The sequence below is a fragment of the Kwoniella shivajii genome, chromosome 10 (assembly GCF_035658355.1).
Source record: "Kwoniella shivajii chromosome 10, complete sequence".
NCBI lineage: Eukaryota > Fungi > Basidiomycota > Tremellomycetes > Tremellales > Cryptococcaceae > Kwoniella > Kwoniella shivajii.
The window spans coordinates 92,561-110,373 of NC_085917.1; the positions used below are offsets into that span (position 1 = coordinate 92,561).

The following is a 17,813-nucleotide window of genomic DNA, read 5'->3' on the forward strand; positions in this document are numbered from 1 at the left end:
CTTTAGATTGTTCAATAGACAGCAGTGCGTCTCGATGTGTTCTCGTTCGGATAATTGAGGGATGAACGAAGATGACCCGAGTAAAGGGTGAGTATGGGTCTTACGGTCCTTGTAATGACGTCGGTCCGCTTTATACCGGTATGTCTACTTCTCGTCAATCCTAAAGCAGTAGGTGGAAGTGAGCGAGGCTGTCGTACTCAAAGTAAACTGTCTCCTGGTGAAGCTGAGGCTATGTTGTGTTCAGATGAATTGAGATATGAGGTAGATGTTGATCATATGTGGTCTATTGTGTCATAGCGAGGGGATGGGGAATGGGGAAGGGAGAAGAGGAACATGGGCCAAAAAGGGAGTGAAAGGGGAGTGAGAGAGTGAGAGAGTGGCTTTTCAGGGTAACTTAAAATACAAGTTCATTCGGACAAGCGGAGATGACCGCTACCTGTTGAGTAGGTGGTTATGTAATCATTTCTTCAAGTCAGATTAACACCTCCACTTTCGTCAACCCTCACGATATAAACTCACCACTTTCACCGTTGAATCACATTCCTTCTTTCCCTCTATCCCATCAGATCCAAAACATTATCGAGATAGATGAAATGGAATCAGACACAGAAGTGGCCGACAGACTGGCTGCCATCTCTTCCGAATCGTATGTCTCATCACTCCATTCCCTCACATCAGTTGGAGCATCGCTGACGATAACTCATCACTTGTATAGTTCTCAGCCAGATCGTTTGACAGAATACCTTTCATTGCTAAAATCCCTTCTTGAAACATCGTCATTATCTTCGAATGGGTTAATCATTTTCGGTAGACTCATCATCACATCTCCGTCAATGACGATGTATGTTGGAAGAAGGGTATTAGGTTTATACATTACCGTTTTATGTGCCGGTACATCGATGGAGAAGAAAGGTACTGCTCAGCTGCACCTAGAGAAACGCGATGAAGAGAGTATTTCAACATGGGAAGAAATAGGTAAGAACGCTTTCCAAGGAGAAGAGAATGGAGAAATAAGGAAGGATGTAGTGGAAGGTGTCTTGAATGGTGGTGGTATCAGTGGTTGGTGCGATGAACAAGTAAGCTTGACTCGGTTGACACATTGCCATCAAAGGTGATCCAAGCTGATCATATTGGTCGGAATGAATCAGGTCACAGTACTCAAACATCTTTATGCGCATCTACTTCAACTTGAAGACGATTGGTATGGCGCTGCAAAAGCTTTGATGCAAATTCCTCTAGAAGGCACATCGAGGTGAGTCAGCTTTAAACTTCATTATCGCTTGACATAGAATGTGTGGCTGACAGATCATTAGGCTCATATCTGACGAGGAGAAACTCGCGGTATACATAAAAATCGTTCGATTGCTCCTTGAGGTCAGGCGGCTCCTTCGTGACACCTTGCGCACAAGCTAACGTCATCATTCATACAGTGCGGCGAATGGGGACAAGCTCAAACATATTTCTCCAGAGCGTCATTATTGATTCATGTCACTAAAGACAAAGAGACCAACCTCGCCTACAGACTATCACAAGTAAGCCGTCCCACAGCCGACTGATGTGGACATTGCTCATATATGATTACCAGGCTCGATTATTTGATTTCTCTGCAAGGTTTAATGAAGCTGCTCAGAAATATCATGAGGTGTCTTTTGATGGAGCAGTGGCGGAAGAAGACCGCATCCAGATGCTGTAAGCTGATTTCCCACCCTTTTCGACGGAAATGCTGACAGCTGACATAAATTGCAGAAAAGCAGCGGTGACTACATCCATCCTGGCTCCAGCTGGACCTCAGCGTTCAAGAGTATTAGCGGCTCTGAATAGAGATGACAGAGTACACACCGCCTTACCTTCATCTTTATCTGTCATGCTCAGGAAGATGTTACTGGAATATATAGTCCGAACTGAAGAAGTGAAAGAGTTCGAACAAGGTTTGGAAGATCATCAAAGGGCCAAAGTTGAAGGCGGAGGTACTGTTCTTGAAAGAGCAGTTAGAGAACATAATGTTGGGGCTTGCGGGAAGGTATGTGATTTTTTCGTCTGCCAATCACGTCTTTCGGGCTTCTACTATCTTAAATTATGTGGCCTTTCTGAACACACCGATACCTGGGCTAAAATTATGCGTGTGTAAACAGGTTTACGACAATATCAGTTTTGAAGCTCTCGGTAATGTACTCAATCTAGACTCTGATGCGGCGGAGATGACTGCAAGAAGGTGAGCTTTTATTGACACTTGTCAATTGAGATGTTCAAGCTGATGGTGTTCCTTGAATCAGGATGATCGAACAAGGCCGGTGAGCCGTCTTCCTGGTAGTATCCCGCGCGATCCCAGCTGACGATCTTTCAGTCTTCGAGCGTGGATCGACCAACCCCTGCATTCACTGTATTTCGAATCTCGATCATCTCACGATGCAGACGCTGAAGCCCAAGGTACCGCCGGTGGTTTAGGTGTAGAAAGAGAAGAGAAGGATGTCGAACCTAGATTATGGAGTGAGAGGTGGGACGACAGAATCAGGGAGACCAGTCTTAAGGTAGGTGGACCGTGCACTGTCAATCTTGAACTGCTTTTCTGCAATTCATCAATTCGCGAACAGTTGTGAGGATAGAAGAATAGCTGATGAACAGTATGGTATAGGTCGAAGCTTTAGCGGAGCAAATTCAGCAAAAAGGATTAATCCCAATTGCAGCAGTTGCTTAACTGTGAATCGAGCACAAAGAAGAAGGTTCGCGCGCACAGTATCCAAGGAAGATTACCAATTTACGTCGCGAGAAAGATGAGGACATTGTATAGTAACTGTGTATATATGATGCATTTTCACGTTGTTTATGAGTATAGTATGTTCTGACTTGGTATCCCGTTTATCTATTTTTGATCTTATCAAGTTGATCATTATGTGAGTGCTATGTCATCGATCTGTTCGTCTAGTGGTCTATTCTGTATTTGCGTAGTATTAAAGATCCGCTACAGCCTCGGCGAGAACATGCTATTCGTTTTACACAGTCAGTGTACAGGTATTGGTTTATCGAGGGAAATAAACCAGACTCACAACTTCATGAGCCTCTGACCCTTGAGCATTTCTGAAAGCTTCTACATCACCTGTCAGACAAATAGTATGGGCACAATCACCTCCAGTAACGAAGTACGTAGGCACGGCATCTAAATCAAGTACAATGGAGCGGAAGTCAATACGAGAATCAGCATTTAGTTGTTAACGGCTCAAAGAAGATGATGAAGCAGAGAAGAATGAGCACTCACTTCCGTCCGAATTGATATAATGAGCTAACAATCTCTGTGAGTTAGGATGGAAAGTCCAGAGTGTCGATTGTGGATCACCGAATCCGTCTAATCCATTCCCATTCCCATTCCCATTCAACAACGATGTACCTTGTCCTAAGGGTAGATTGGAAACCGTCGCATGAAGTAGATTGGTCGGATCAGATGAAGTTAAAGTAGAAGGATCGATAGGTAATCCGGAGGATGGATCAATGGGAAGACCAGATGTTGGATCTACAGGTAAGCCTGATCCGGGACGAGATAAAAGCTGTTTAGTAGGGAATTTATTGGTCAGATCGGTTGGATCTGTTGGGAAGTTCGAGGTATCCGTTGATGGGTTATGAATGAGAGCTTTTAAATCAAGATGAAGTAATCCTGTCCCATCTAATGAGAACATAACAAGTGAATAAGTGATGATCAGTGAACTTTCTTTTCCCCGTTCTACAACTCACCTGTCCATCCCATTCCTACTGGAGCGTAATCTCCTTTACCTTGACCTAAATCACCGGTTGGATTAGAAGCTGTCTTGTGAGGAACAGCAGCCAGGACCTTTCTAGGTCCACCGAAAGTACTGTCATCGTCGTCGTTGTTATCACCATCTCCGTTCCCATTTCCGTCATGATCGCCACCACCGTTGGAATCGGATGAGGAAGGTGCGATGGTAAATGGTGTCGAAGATGGATCTACCGGCATAGACATCTGGACAGGTGTGTCAGGGTTAGGTGAATATCCGACTCTAGATAGACGATCAAATGTCAGCTGCATACGAAGCTTCAAATAGAAGGTAGGAGATCTATAAATAGGTATGCTCTCTCATTTAAATTAGAACGATTCACTCACAATGGATTATCATTATTATCAGGAACGGTCACTAAACCCATATCACTTCCATCATCAGGATTCATCATTCTCATCGAATACTTCTTTGAAGCTAAAACTTGTCCATTCCCTGTATTAGCCGTATCATCGTCGTTGTTGTTACTATCTGTATTAGAGGTATTGTCGTCATTTGGTTGAGTGGAAGTTTCAGCTACGCTCCCATCATTTGGTGTAGGAGTGACACCGTCACTATTGGTGGCATCCTGATTGGCACTGTCGGTATCCGTAGTGGGTCGAGCACTTCTTCTAACTGGTTTACTCGTCATCCTCCTTGTAGGTGGTAAAATACCTAATCCTCTTCTCATCCTCTCAGCATTGGTCATTCCTTTACCTCTACCTATACCTGCCCCTGATCTAACGTTCCCATTTCCATTCCCAGTCACACTTCCGTTTTGAGCAGCATCAAATTTAGCATTACCGTTAATACCATGATCGGACTTGTACTTTGAGTTATGATTGAGAGAGGAATCATCGAATTGACCAGGGGTAGGAACAGTGATGGCACTGGGCAAAGTTGGCGAAGGGACGTTCAACTGAGGTGAAAAACTTGGAATAGGTGAAAAAGTAGCACTGTTCTGTAATGATAATGCGGGTGAGGCAGGTGGTGTAGAATCAAGTGGAATAGCAGCTGCGTGAACAGATGACGCAATGGCCAAAAAGGGGATAAGTCCGACTAAAACCATTTTGTTGTTGTTGTTGTTGATGATGTTGTTATTATTGCTATTTGGGATGTTGGCGGAATGAGGTCGAGGATAAAAGTTTTCTCAGGTGTGTCCTGAAGGAGAAATGAATTTTAAAAGCAAATTCAAAGTAAGTAAGTAGTCTTAGTTGTGAGTAAATAGTTGGGATTGAATATATAATCAAAATCGAAAGGTATTAAAAATGGAGAGAGCGAACAGAAGTTATACTTGACAAGTAGAAAAATGAAAAAAAGTAAGAGTAAAATGGAATGAAGTGAAGTGAATGAAGAAATATTTATCCTACTTTCATTCCTGCTTGATATTTATATCGACATCAAGCATACCATTGACAATTGTTTCATGCATTTTCGTTTACTGTTTACTGTGCGGTTCATAGAAGAGGGCAAGAGTGCTGGTCAATCAGTTTTATAGTACGAATCAATAAGGCTTTGACAGTTGGAATAGTAATTTGCAGTCACGATTCAGATATATCAAGTGAGTTACAGTATGTGTAGACGCCACACACCAATCGATTGTTTTTCCCCAATTGAATCATATTTCGTGGATTCGTCAAGTTGTAAATAACACGTATCATTTCCTTTCTGGGTGTTCCCGAGATATGCATGAGGTTGCAAACGCTGTATGCTCAGCTATTTCCGTCAATGATAACATTGATCAGGCGATGTATGTCGCCAAAAAAGTGTTTTATCTTATCTTTTTTGCTTCTTCGAGTGAAAATACCACAGAAATGTGATAACGTAATTAATCTCATCCTTTTGCCACTCTCCCAAACGTCATACACAACATTTCAAGAGTTTATCAACAACTCATGAATTCATCTCTTTACCATCTCTTTACCAAGTCACAGTATCATACGACGACGAGGAACAGAGCGATGTCATCTTCTGCGCTATCATGACTACATCCAATCATACTCACTTGTACTCTCTGATCGTAGCTCTTCATCCCTCGGAACCTCTCACCACCCCCATCCCTGGAAAGACCCAGGACCAGCAAGAACAAGAACGAGAAGAGGACAAGGAAGATTGGAGATTAGGCGAAATCACTGTCGATTGGGTAGATTTTACAAGAGAGAAATCAGTTGATCATCCAACTTCAGCTTCAGCTTCAACTTCAACTTCAGCTTCACCAAAAACAAAAGCAAACATGTCATCACGATCACGGTCACCCGGATCAGGTTCAGTAAGTCAACCGAAGAAGAAACCTATTTCTCAATCTTCTACTACAACCAACTCAACTACCAAAACATCTAAGAAAGTACCACCATCGTCATCATCATCATCTAACGATCCAGAAGATTTATCACTTCAACCATTATTAGCTCATTTCCCCAACCAACTTCCAAATTCCGGACTTGGGCCCAATCCATTAGATTCGTCATTCGCGTCTGGTATATCAGAATTAGGAAGAGGTGTCGTACATTTATTCCGACATTCACCACCCGAAAGCTTGATTTCAAAGATTGACGCACACCCAATTGGTGAAGGGAGTAATTCACCTTCAGAAGGTGAATGGGCGAATGAAAAAGCTGAAGGTCAAGATGGTAGTTTAATCGCTATTTTAGCTGTTCCCGCTTGGATGAGACCTGCTGATTTCATTGAATTCATCGGCGGTTGGAGCAATTGTTTAGAAGGTGTAAGGATGATTAGGTGAGTTACAATGATTTTAACGAATCAATAAATTTGTCCTTTTTGTCTGGATAACTTTACTTTGCAGCTTTGACTTTCAAACTTCACCGACCTTTTGGTTACAGACGACTATACTAATATATCTGAATGTAGAGAAGCAACCACTCCCAATCGATCAATCGTTTTACTCAAATTCAGAGATCCATTGCAAGCATCTGACTTCTCAGTCATATTCACTGGAAAAGCATTCTCGACTTTGGATCCTAGAGAAACTTGTCATCCAATCCGAATCCATCATTTGATCCTACACAAAACCGACAATGCAACTTCCAGTTCCATTTCGAACACAACCATAGCTGCATCGAATACCGTTGCTATACCTGCGTTCCCACCTTCAGTCTATTCGTCAAGGCAGAAAAATAGAGATGAATTATCTGGTTTATTGAAAGGTGTCACACCTTCAAAAGGGATATATGAATTACCTTCATGTCCCGTTTGTTTAGAAAGATTGGATTCCACTATCACTGGATTAGTGACTTTACCTTGTGCCCATACCTTTGATTGTGATTGTCTCAGGAAATGGGGTGATTCAAGATGTCCTGTCTGTAGATTATCACATCTCTTACTTTCTTCAGCTGAAAAATCTCCATCTTCGACATCTTCGTCTTCACGAGCGAGGGGAAGGGGAATTGGTGTCGGAGGAGAAATCACTAGATTAACAAAATGTTCAATGTGTGATTCAAGTGAGAATAATTGGATTTGCGTAGTGTGCGGTACGGTCGGTTGTGGAAGATATGAACCTGGTAAAGGTCATGCAAGGAGACATTGGGAAGAAAGTGGTCATGTATTAGCTATGGAATTAGAAACTCAAAGAGTATGGGATTATAAAGGAGACAAGTGAGTAGGAAATATATTCTTTTGATTGGAAGCCATAAATTCGCGTTAAGAATGATTGAGTGTTGGAAGTGAGTATTTCGATAAAATGCTGATTGCGACCGCGATTATACAGCTACGTACATCGACTCATCCAATCACGATCAGATGGTAAACTAGTTGAATTACCATCGGCATCATCGCTTGTAACACCGTCAATAAGTCGACCACTCCCATTCGGCTCTCAATCTCAATCCCACACGCATGCGCAATTACAACCGAATTCACAACCATCTTCAGTGAATCACACACCTCAATCATCCATTCATACCAATTATCCCAATTCCAATAGAACTTCAATCGATTCTGGTCCCGGACCATCTTCAGGAGATGTTGAGAAAATGTCAACAATAGAATCAATCACATTGGAATATAGTTATTTGCTTTCAAGTCAATTGGAATCTATGAGACATCATTATGAGAATCAACAATCTTCACTATTGTCCAGACTTGAAAAACTTGAATCATCTAATAAAAACACTCAAGATAAATTAAAAGGATTAGAACAAGCTGAAAATTCGAAAGAGAAAGCTGAATTAAAAGCTTTGAAAGCAATTGACTTATCTAGAAATTTGCAAAAATCCCTGGAAAGTGAAAAAGCTCTATCGAATGGTTTATCCCATAAGATCACTTCATTAGAAAATCAGTACCAAACAACCCAAGATCAACTAAAAGAGAAACAAAACGAATGTGTCAGTCTGGAAGAAACTGTCAGAGATTTAATGTTTACTTTGGAAGCGGGGATGAAAGTTCAACAAATGGGTGGAGAAAGCGGTGAAGGTGGTGATTTACTTGTTGTACAAGGCAATGGTAAAAATAAAAAGAAAGGAAAGCGCTGATTTTACCATATGTATTTAAACAATATTGTTGAACTGTATCATCCGTCCCATGTTGTATACGTACGATGTATTACCTTTGTTACCAAATGGTCATTCATGTAAGCTAATATTACAACAATATCGAAAATCACCAAAAGAAACCTCTTGAACCCAAATCCAATGTATCAAGTGACTAAGTCGTTTTGTGTTAAACCTATCTATCTGACAGCTAATGCGGAGCGTCCATTGGTATTTGTCGCTGTACGCTTACTCTTCGTTGCGCCTGAAGTCGCATCTTGAGAGTTCTCTTTATCTTCGGCAGAAGAGTACATCGAGTTATTTGATCTTCTTTCGGTTCTCTGAAGGGGTATGGCCACGTCTTGGTCAGCTAACACGTTCCCTGACTCATGAAGATAGCATTTATGCCTCCCCCTATAAGGAACAGCAGACACTGATAACTCACCTCAACAATACTAGTTCCATCTCTGAATCGAGCTCTGAACAATACATTCGCATTGGTGAACAGACCTTCTTTCAACGAAACAACAATAAATTGACTTCCTTTGAATCTATTTCTGAATAGTTGTCCGATATGTTGAGTATGTTGTAGATCCAGTGCCGCGTCAATCTCGTCCAGGATATACATTGGTGCAGGTTTGAATTGAAGTAAGGACATGATTAACGATAAGGCTATCAGTGATCTATGTAAATTGAGATCAACGGTCAGCTCGTGTAGCCATAGCATAGCAAAGGAGAAGGAAAAGGACAAGAGATTTGTCATCAGGAGATACAGAAAGTGTGCTAGAGCCAAAAGAATACAATTGGCTCACCTTTGACCACCACTCAATTCAGTCAAACTGGCTTTCCAGACACTTCCCAATCTAACCTTGACTTCCAAACCTTCAGTCAGATCTTGCCCTTCTGGAGGTTGAAGTTTCGCAAAGTTTCCAGGTAACAATTCTTCGAATATCAAACCGAAATCGCTAATTTCCCATCATTATACCATGATCAGCTTCATTTCACAATATAGATCCCAACGCTGTAAACAGTCAATCACTCACCCATTAACTTTCTCCCACGTCTTCATCAATGCATCCCTCTTATATCGATCTAACTCTACTATCGTATCTTCAATCATTGATTTATCTTTCAACACAGTAGCCATCATCTTCTTGAGAGCTTGTTCTTTCTTCTCGACACTGTATGCAAACTCTATCAGCTAGATTCAAGCCGAAGTATAAACGAATGATGCGTACCCCTCAATCATATTCATGACTTTCGTGTTGATTTTTCTACCCATGCCTTTTTGCTGGGCTTCAAGCTCGCGACACTGTTCTCTTGCTTGATTGAGGTTCACACCGTGGAAGTCATAGGGTGTACCGGATTTACCGAAGAATCTGTTGTACAGGTATATCAGCTTAGTGCGTATTGTGATGGTACTGGAAATACATCTTCAAAAGATAGGTGTGGTCACTCACTGATGCTCCTCCAATATCCACGTGAATTGCCTCTCTAGGTTCTCTTTATGGCCTTCAGCTGAAGATTGTTCTTTGGCGACAGACCCAATATCATGATCAAGTTTTTTCAAAATCAATTCGGCGTCTACAATCTCTTGTTTCTTAGCCTTCAAATCATGTTCCAGATCGGATAATTCGTTATCAAAAGCGACTAGAACAGCTCGTTCTGATTTGAGTTTAGCTTCAGCGGCTTTGTAATCGGCCTATAAGAAGGTGCAATCGTATCAGTATCTATTCCAGAACTGGTGGAAGGTTTCGAAAAAGAAAATTACCTGTTGAGCTTTGAACGTTTCTTTCAAGTTGGCATGTTCGGATTTGGTCTTTTCATGAGCAGCGAGAGCTTCTTCAATTTCAGCCTTTGCGGACTCCAAATCACTTTCCAGTTGCTCTATCAATCATACGTCTATCAGCATACTCTTTTGAACCAAAACAAAAACTACTCACGAAGTTCAAGTTCAGCGGTTTGTACTTCTTTCTGTCCAGTTTTGACTTGAGTAGTCTTTTTACCTAACTCCTTCTTCTTATTCGCAATATCCGCCTATTCAATTGTATTTCTAGGTCAGACTCTTGTCACATTGCATGACTCTCAATAACGTAAATGTGTGAATGAACTCACTTTGATTTCCTTCAATTTCGAATCTTTGTTATTCTTGAAATCTGCCATTTCCTTCTCGAGTTTTTTGACATCTGCACTGGCTTGCTTCTGTTTTTCTTTGGATTGATTCACGACTTCCTTCAATTCAGATACGAGTTTCCTGGCAGCTTCAACTTCAGCAATGATCTATGTACATCTTGTATCAGCTTTTGGTCTTTCCCCACGATCGGGAAACATTGAGAAGCTGAATCTTACTTTTGTAGCATTACTTCCATTGACTTGTTCTTCCAACAACCTAACTTCATGTTCTTTCAAATCTAATTCTCTTTTGTCTTTCTTGAATTGATCAATGATCTTCTTAGCTCCTGAGAGCTTACTCGAAACTTCGTCCAAGACCTTTTTATGTTGATTGATTTCTTTTTCGATAGCTCGGAGTTCTTGGACTTTGACCAAGATACCTTGAGACGACGGTGCCGAACCACCAGAAAGCGTTCCAGAAGGATCGTAAACATCGCCTTCTAAGGTTACTGATTTGACACCAATATTCTTGTTGAAAGTCACCGCTTGAGCTGATTGTTTGTCTGCGCAAATGAATGTATCGCCAAACACATACGCCATGGCTGCTGATACATCGTCGGAATAGCCGACTAGGTCCAGAGCAAGATTAGCTTTTCCAGGTGCGACCTGTTTTGCAGCATTGAGTTTCTATGAAACGGGTTTCATTAGCTTTAATGACGTAGAATAGCTTAATGTCATTAGACAACTCACCTCGGCGGACATCTTGAAAGCACTGATTTTGTTCAGAGGAATGATAGTAACCCTTTTTCTCAATTTTCCTTTTTCAAGTAATTGAGATCCAACTCTCTCATCTTGTACAACCACATTGTACAATTTACCACCTGCACAAATCTCTAGAGCCGTTGAAGATTTGAAATTGGCTTCGTCAAGATCAATAAGAGTAGCTACCAGACCTTTTACCTTGTTTCGATCGAAATTTGGTTCAGGATCAGAATAAGAGAAATCAATTGCTGCCAACCTCGATTTCAAAGTGTCCCGTCGCTGTACCAGCTATCAGCTTACAGGTCTCGTGCGGGGTATACTGATTAGCTCACCTCCATAAGTTCAGTAATCTTCGATTGGTTTTCAGCTTGAATTTCGGATAATTCCCTTTCCTTATTTTCATCCCAATCAGCACCTTCGACTTGTTTCTTGAGTTTCTCGACCATTGCTCTCTTGGTGGCTAATTCCTTGATCAAACCTTCACCTTCTTTTTCAGCTTTCTTAGCTCTGGGTTCTTTTTCCTTGATTTCTTTTTCGGCTAAACCCATTTTTACTTTAGCTTGTTCGGCTTCAGTTCCAGCTGCAGCAAGTCTAGCTTTCGCTTCTGCCAATTGTCCCATGTAACCACCTGCATTCTCATCGTCTTCCTTGTTTGACGAGAGACCTGTGATGAGGGACTGAAGAAGTTCTTCGAGTTTGGTTAATTCGGCTTGACCTGCATCGTAAGCCGCTTTCAATTCGGCGAACGCTGATGAGTCGTTGGTCGTTTGTGCACGACGGTCTTCAAGAGATTTCTCGGTCTTTGAGATTCGTTATCTTATTAGCTTATACTCCTCATGAGGCGCCCAAAAAGCTGAATGTGGCTACTTACCTCTTTTACAGTTTTCCTGGCTGCGTCAACCCGCTTAACATCGTCTTTCAATGTACCTTCTGTAATCTCAATTTGAGTTTTCACTTTGACCAATTCTCGATCAAGGTTATTGACAGCATCTGTGAGAGCAGATATTTTCCCTCCTTTAGTCATTTCCTTTAGAAGGTCTACAAGTCAGCTGACACGGCCAAGATGGCGCAGAAGGTATAAACTCACCTTCTCTCTTTTTCTTTTGATTTCATTCAATTCATCTTCCATCCCTTGACATTCTCTTCCACCTCTTTCGACATCTTCTTTAGCGATATGTATATCCTTCTTCTTGGACTTGAGGTTCTCCGCTGCTTTTTCTGCTTTGTCAACGGCTAATGTCCATTCGTAAGCTTTGACCAATCTTGTCAATCGTTCAAGTTCCGAAGTCGCTTTTTGATATTCAAGATAGGACCTTTTCTCCGCGCGCAATTTCTCAAGTTTAGGATCAATCTCTTCGTGCAGTAGCTGTATTTTATATAGAGTGTTAGCTCAACTGACCTATCTTGTCGATTTCCCATTCCGGGAAAGGGTAAGATGAGTGGTCAAGAAAGAGCGAGATTGTGACGTACACTTTCAATCTCTTCAACCTTTTTATCTTTCTTAGCCATTGTTTTCACTGCTTTATCTTTCCTTTCTTCAAACATTCTAGTTCCAGCAGCTTCTTCAACCATACCTAAGATTTCAGCAGGTTTCATGTTCAACACCTTTGTGATTTTACCTTGCATAATCAGGAAATTTGGGTTATTGATATTCAATTGAACTGATTGAAATAGGTTTTGCAGTGCTTGTAATGTCGATTTATGTCCATTCAATAAATATTTCGATACGTTTCCTACTGCTATCTACAGATGGTGAGAAAAGTATCGTGAAAAAAACATATCAGCTCTTCCTTTCTGAGATCTGAATAGAAGAGACGACAGTGGGAAATGGGCTCACTTGTCTAGTTACTGTTATTTGAGGTGTATTCTCAAAACCTAATGGTGATTTCGTTCGATCTTGATTATTGAATACTATAGTGACACTGGCTTTAGTCACACCTGCTTGGCCTCTACATATTCCATAACAAGAGTCAGTCAGAGATATAATATGAAATAAACACCATCGTTGACGGTGGAACTGACCTCTTGTATATCAGATCCATCAGGTTGTTGGCCCGAACCTATATCAATTGATATTATCAGCTAAACGTTCAGATTCACGAGTACGATTACGATAGCTGACAACGTACAGACTGCATATTCGTTATGCCTAGAACGAAACATATCGCATCTAATATATTTGATTTACCAGAACCATTCAACCCCGTTATTGCATTGAAAGACTCATCGAACCCTGCATCGCATTTTGGATTAAATCAGATGCAAAATATCATGAAAAAAGAGACGATACCTACCTGATATAGTGGTTCTGACAGGATATGATTTGAATCCTGGGCATCGAGATCGTATGAGCACGTACTCAAAAGGATGAGTATGATAGAGGACACACTCACCATCAAGAATGAGTTCTTCAATCCTCATCTTATAAACTACGCCTTCTGGCTGTTAGACCTTCTAATTATAATGCTAGTAATGTGCTATTACAAACTTTCAAGTAACCAACCTCCCTTCTTTTGTTTTGTCGTTGCGAGCACGGCCGCCTTGGTACTTTATTTGAATGGAAATCGACAGATGGGTGTCCTATAGTTGTTGTTATATGTACCAAGAATGTAAGAATGTATGAGACTTACAGAATGTCAGTATTGATTTGTTGACATCTTTACATCTTTTTATACCAGACACGCGTAACGCGACAGAAATTGAGACTGGGGCATAAAGTGGGTAACCTCAATAACGTCCACGTTAAGAATGAACAACTTTGTTTGGTTCTCACACGAATAGATCTATGATATGGGATTGTCATGGAATGCATGAAAGTCGTGGTATTTACAACCGCATAGATGATATCGTCAAAAACATGTGTACGCATGTTTACTCCAGTTATAGCCATAAGGAACGAGTACGACAGAGGAAGATCATTGCACCTTTTTGTCCGCACCGCAATCACTATCACTTGCACTAAAACTATCACTTCATTCGTCATAGAACAGAATCATTCCCTCATCCCTGCTTCTTTCCCTTCCGTTGTCAATCTAGATATCACCCAAAGATCTCTTCTTGCCTCGGTTTCGCTCCTTTAAATCTTCGCCATCGATTATGATTGAAATCAAGCTTTGATGTGGAGTCCGAACAGCAGTTCTTGTTGAAGGGATAACATATTTTTCAAGTGGGATTAACGAATCTCGATTCAAACAATCTTCGATCCAATCGGCCGAAATCACTACTCGTCCTCTTTGACTTTCCATATCTTTGATGAATAGGATTTCGTTTGGATCAATTAGGGGATCATCGATCGATAGAGGACGAAGGATTTTGATCAGTCATAGTACCACTGAAGAGAGCTTACCCTGATTATCATCTCAGTCAACCGCTTCTCCCTTCCCGATCCCATTACGCAAAGCGTCAATGGTAATAGTCCCCTAGCAAATACTCGCTTCTTCAGTGCTGAAGGTTGTAGGCAAGTTGATTGGAGAGAAGATCTGATTAATGGCAGGGGAGGTGCTTCGTCTCTGTCTTGAACGTTAGGGAACATCATATCTTCCGACCGCATCGCGCTTGTAGCCGAATTGGGGATTGGTGATGTGAGCGATTCAATGCTTACAGGCTGGATGAAGGGACTAGGTATGCTGGAGGTGGAAGAATAAGGAGGACTTATCAGTGGGGTGAATGAATTTGATCGGTCTACTTCTCTTGTGTTTTCGTCAACGGATTTGTTCGGGATACCGGTATTGCTCTCAGGTAGACTACATTCATTCAGACAACAGTGCCATGATGGCATAGGAAGTCAGCATAGTATATCTAGTCATTCAATATATAGCGACCCTATAGTGTGTGTAATTACGAGACTTACCTGACCTGACTTTGGACCTGGAGCTTATAATCGACCTGTACCGATCCTTCTGTACCTATCTCCCCATTCTCTAGGTCTACCCAGATCTGAAGTGCTCGCTTTCGTAGAGTGTGCTCTCAATCTTCTTGGATCTCTGGGTGGTTCACGCTGCGCGGCGGTAGCTGAGGTTTGTGCATGTGAAAGCACATGGGTTGGTATCGGTGGTAGTGAGTGTGAGAGGGAGAGTCGCACTTCCCCATGTCGAGGCTCGATGGGTATGATAGGAACAGTAGCTTGAGGCTGCATATCCTTATGAGGTGATCGATAAGAGTCCACTCTAAGATGATAACAACGATATATTCGTTTACCAAGATCAGGTGGTTGATCTCTCATCACTACGTATTTAGTGGACTGGGGACTTAGTTGAACTATTGATGAAATGATATACCGTATCACAAACACCAGGTTACAAACATGAGGATGATGTTTAGTAGATATCCGTGTAACGGTGTGCGCGTCCGTTTGGTCAGTTGAATGATAAGATACCAGCTACCCTTGATCATATTGAACATCGATGAACATAGCGTATTCACCATCATCTCTGGTCCTACTACGCTTTCATAAAGGGAACCTGAGTGTGATAATGGTAGACCATCACATCCATCAACCTCATCGTTTGAGCAGTCATCTATTTTAGTGAAGATGTCCATCATCTTCAATCACGCGTCAGTGAAAGATACTCGTAGTCATTTATTTTTCGCTCATGTGAGGGGTCATCGAGGCCCAAGATACTTCGGTGAATACGTCTTATACACCCCTCTCGTACCGTTCATCAGGAGCAATCAGTATGTCAGCTATACATCTACCAAGTTTGCTTGATATCGACGAGATTACAAACTCACTTGTTCACTTATTTTATTCACCGCTCCGTCGCACCTCGTCGTGCAGAACTTCTTACCAAAGGAAATTTTGATCCCGTCGCTCGGTCCTCCACTTAACGTAATCCAACGCACTATACCAGCTCATCTTTCATCTCCGAACCTTCATTTATCGACTTTATCCTGTACATCATCTGTCTATATCATTCACAGCATTGCTTCATCAGCAAGCAGTATTGACCCCGAGCGGTATATCGCCCTCAGCCGCCAGCCAAATTCGAGTGAACAGGTCTTCTTACACTCATTGAGGAGTCAATACCTTCTCGTTAGCGACGAAATAAAAATGCAACCTGTCAAACGTAAAACTCCTTCATGGGCATCAACGTCTCCTCAGCCCAATGCAAGGGCATCGAGTTCTTCAGGCGTAAAGCAAGAAATTGGAGAAGGAGGGGATGTGAAAAGAACAAAACCCAGTATGTCAATCTTACACTATCGAAGTCTTGTTCGACCAAATTAAGGGAGAGAAGACATGGACAGTTACCTACTTGTCTATGTGTTCACCTGAATCACAAGACTGTATCATACGCTGATATGTGAGCCCACTTGGATCAGATGCACCGATGATGGTCAACGGTAAACCACTCTACTCAGCGAGTCATGGAATGTATAAGGATGTTAGAACAGCTGCATTGGATCTGTTCCATCAGCTCAAAGTGAGTGCCTTCATAAGCCCTCTTGCTGTACACCTACAAGATTTGTCTTCTCTTCACTGGCATCATGCTGAAAATTGAAAGGATACGGGTGCTAATTCATATCGTAACACCTCAGAGAGCCTCAACGATGAGTTATCACGACGCTTACTTCCGAGTGGAAGAAACTTCGCCCGGATTAGACGCTACTGCAGCTCTGGAATTACTGAAAGGAATGGAACGAGTGGATTTTAGAGAAGTCAACAATGTTTTCATGTATATCGTGAGTGAATCTGTGTGACTATATGCTTAACTCACCTTCCCTGCCCTATTTTCTATTTGGACGTTTTCAACACTCTTCTAAATGACGTACGGTCGCAAAGGACAAAGCTGATATCATACATCACCCTTTAACCAGCCCGAACTAACGCTCAATAATCTATCAGAGATTCGATCCTATATACGTGTGAACTCAACTCATACATCTGGAATCCCAGTTCGTAATCTACGAGAAGCGATGCCAAACGGTATCGGACCTCTGGGAGATTTAGAATCCAAAGGAGACATCTTAATTATGAGAGGTCTCACGGGTGCTTACAAAGATATACCTCTACCTAGATTAGGAAGAAAGAATCTGAATGATCAAGGTATCAATGATGGTGGTGCAACGAGATGGAAAACTGTTTTTTGGGATCATGAGCGAGAAAAGGGTTTAGCAGGGAAAAGGGTCGATGATGGTATGTTCAACCCAAGACAATCTCTCAGTCAACCTCCCAACCTGATTTTCACGATGGGCTCGTCCAATCTCGGAAGTTGAAATGCTGATTTATAAGCTGTTCGTGCGACTGCAATTAGAATTCATCTTCGCTTGGGCAGATGTACCTATGGCAGAAACGGATGATGTGACGAAACTTCTGGCCGAGCGTGAGTTATTGAAAGACTCTTCGTGAGGGGATATAAGTCACTTATTTTTCGTATCCGATCATATAGAGGAGCTCACAGCGAGTTCTTCTGTACCTTTCACGACGAAGGTAGCTCCTTCTGGACCAGTCAAGAAGAAGAAGAAGACTACGAGAGCCCTGAAGATTACCAACACACATATGAAGGAGCAAGTGAGTAATGAGATTCGCTCTTCCTGTCCTGATATTCCTGTAAAGTGGTTATGCCACGAATGCATGGAACTTACCATGCATGTGATTTTCTTCCTAGGGTATCGATTTCTCCAAGGATTACGAGAAACCTTCTTGAACTTAAAAAAGCGAATTATTTGCATATTGGCAGTCTGGACTTTCTCT

At 41.8% G+C, this 17,813-nt stretch overlaps 6 protein-coding genes across 6 annotated transcripts; 3 read left to right on the forward strand and 3 right to left on the reverse strand.

The window, feature by feature from the left end:
* Positions 1-593: 593 nt before the first annotated feature.
* IL334_006935 (uncharacterized protein) lies at positions 594-2,695 on the forward strand (the record flags this gene model as incomplete). Its single annotated transcript, XM_062938632.1, has 11 exons — positions 594-646; positions 716-1,076; positions 1,149-1,252; positions 1,314-1,374; positions 1,431-1,532; positions 1,586-1,689; positions 1,747-2,020; positions 2,133-2,212; positions 2,274-2,291; positions 2,345-2,528; positions 2,633-2,695. The coding sequence occupies 11 exons, from the start codon at positions 594-596 to the stop codon at positions 2,693-2,695; spliced, it is 1,404 nt and encodes a 467-aa protein (XP_062794683.1).
* A 253-nt stretch (positions 2,696-2,948) lies between these two features.
* IL334_006936 (uncharacterized protein) lies at positions 2,949-4,833 on the reverse strand (the record flags this gene model as incomplete). The annotated part of the gene is made up of 6 exons (XM_062938633.1): positions 2,949-2,981; positions 3,045-3,154; positions 3,254-3,340; positions 3,383-3,655; positions 3,724-4,007; positions 4,112-4,833. 6 exons carry the CDS (start codon positions 4,831-4,833, stop codon positions 2,949-2,951), a joined length of 1,509 nt encoding a protein of 502 aa, XP_062794684.1.
* A 912-nt stretch (positions 4,834-5,745) lies between these two features.
* IL334_006937 (uncharacterized protein) lies at positions 5,746-8,251 on the forward strand (the record flags this gene model as incomplete). The annotated part of the gene is made up of 3 exons (XM_062938634.1): positions 5,746-6,500; positions 6,633-7,376; positions 7,489-8,251. 3 exons carry the CDS (start codon positions 5,746-5,748, stop codon positions 8,249-8,251), a joined length of 2,262 nt encoding a protein of 753 aa, XP_062794685.1.
* A 197-nt stretch (positions 8,252-8,448) lies between these two features.
* On the reverse strand, positions 8,449-13,543 carry IL334_006938 (uncharacterized protein; the record flags this gene model as incomplete). Its single annotated transcript, XM_062938635.1, has 20 exons — positions 8,449-8,589; positions 8,694-8,931; positions 9,061-9,213; positions 9,292-9,429; positions 9,487-9,627; positions 9,709-9,950; positions 10,020-10,135; positions 10,192-10,285; positions 10,364-10,528; positions 10,598-11,047; positions 11,111-11,401; positions 11,455-11,922; positions 11,994-12,149; positions 12,210-12,488; positions 12,593-12,865; positions 12,960-13,071; positions 13,145-13,182; positions 13,252-13,355; positions 13,417-13,452; positions 13,516-13,543. The coding sequence occupies 20 exons, from the start codon at positions 13,541-13,543 to the stop codon at positions 8,449-8,451; spliced, it is 3,663 nt and encodes a 1,220-aa protein (XP_062794686.1).
* Positions 13,544-14,996: 1,453 nt separating this feature from the next.
* On the reverse strand, positions 14,997-15,344 carry IL334_006939 (uncharacterized protein; the record flags this gene model as incomplete). The annotated part of the gene is made up of 1 exon (XM_062938636.1): positions 14,997-15,344. The coding sequence occupies one exon, from the start codon at positions 15,342-15,344 to the stop codon at positions 14,997-14,999; it is 348 nt and encodes a 115-aa protein (XP_062794687.1).
* Positions 15,345-16,172: 828 nt separating this feature from the next.
* On the forward strand, positions 16,173-17,766 carry IL334_006940 (uncharacterized protein; the record flags this gene model as incomplete). The annotated part of the gene is made up of 7 exons (XM_062938637.1): positions 16,173-16,302; positions 16,442-16,542; positions 16,658-16,801; positions 16,937-17,255; positions 17,374-17,442; positions 17,509-17,630; positions 17,728-17,766. The coding sequence occupies 7 exons, from the start codon at positions 16,173-16,175 to the stop codon at positions 17,764-17,766; spliced, it is 924 nt and encodes a 307-aa protein (XP_062794688.1).
* Between the last annotated feature and the right edge of the window lie 47 nt (positions 17,767-17,813).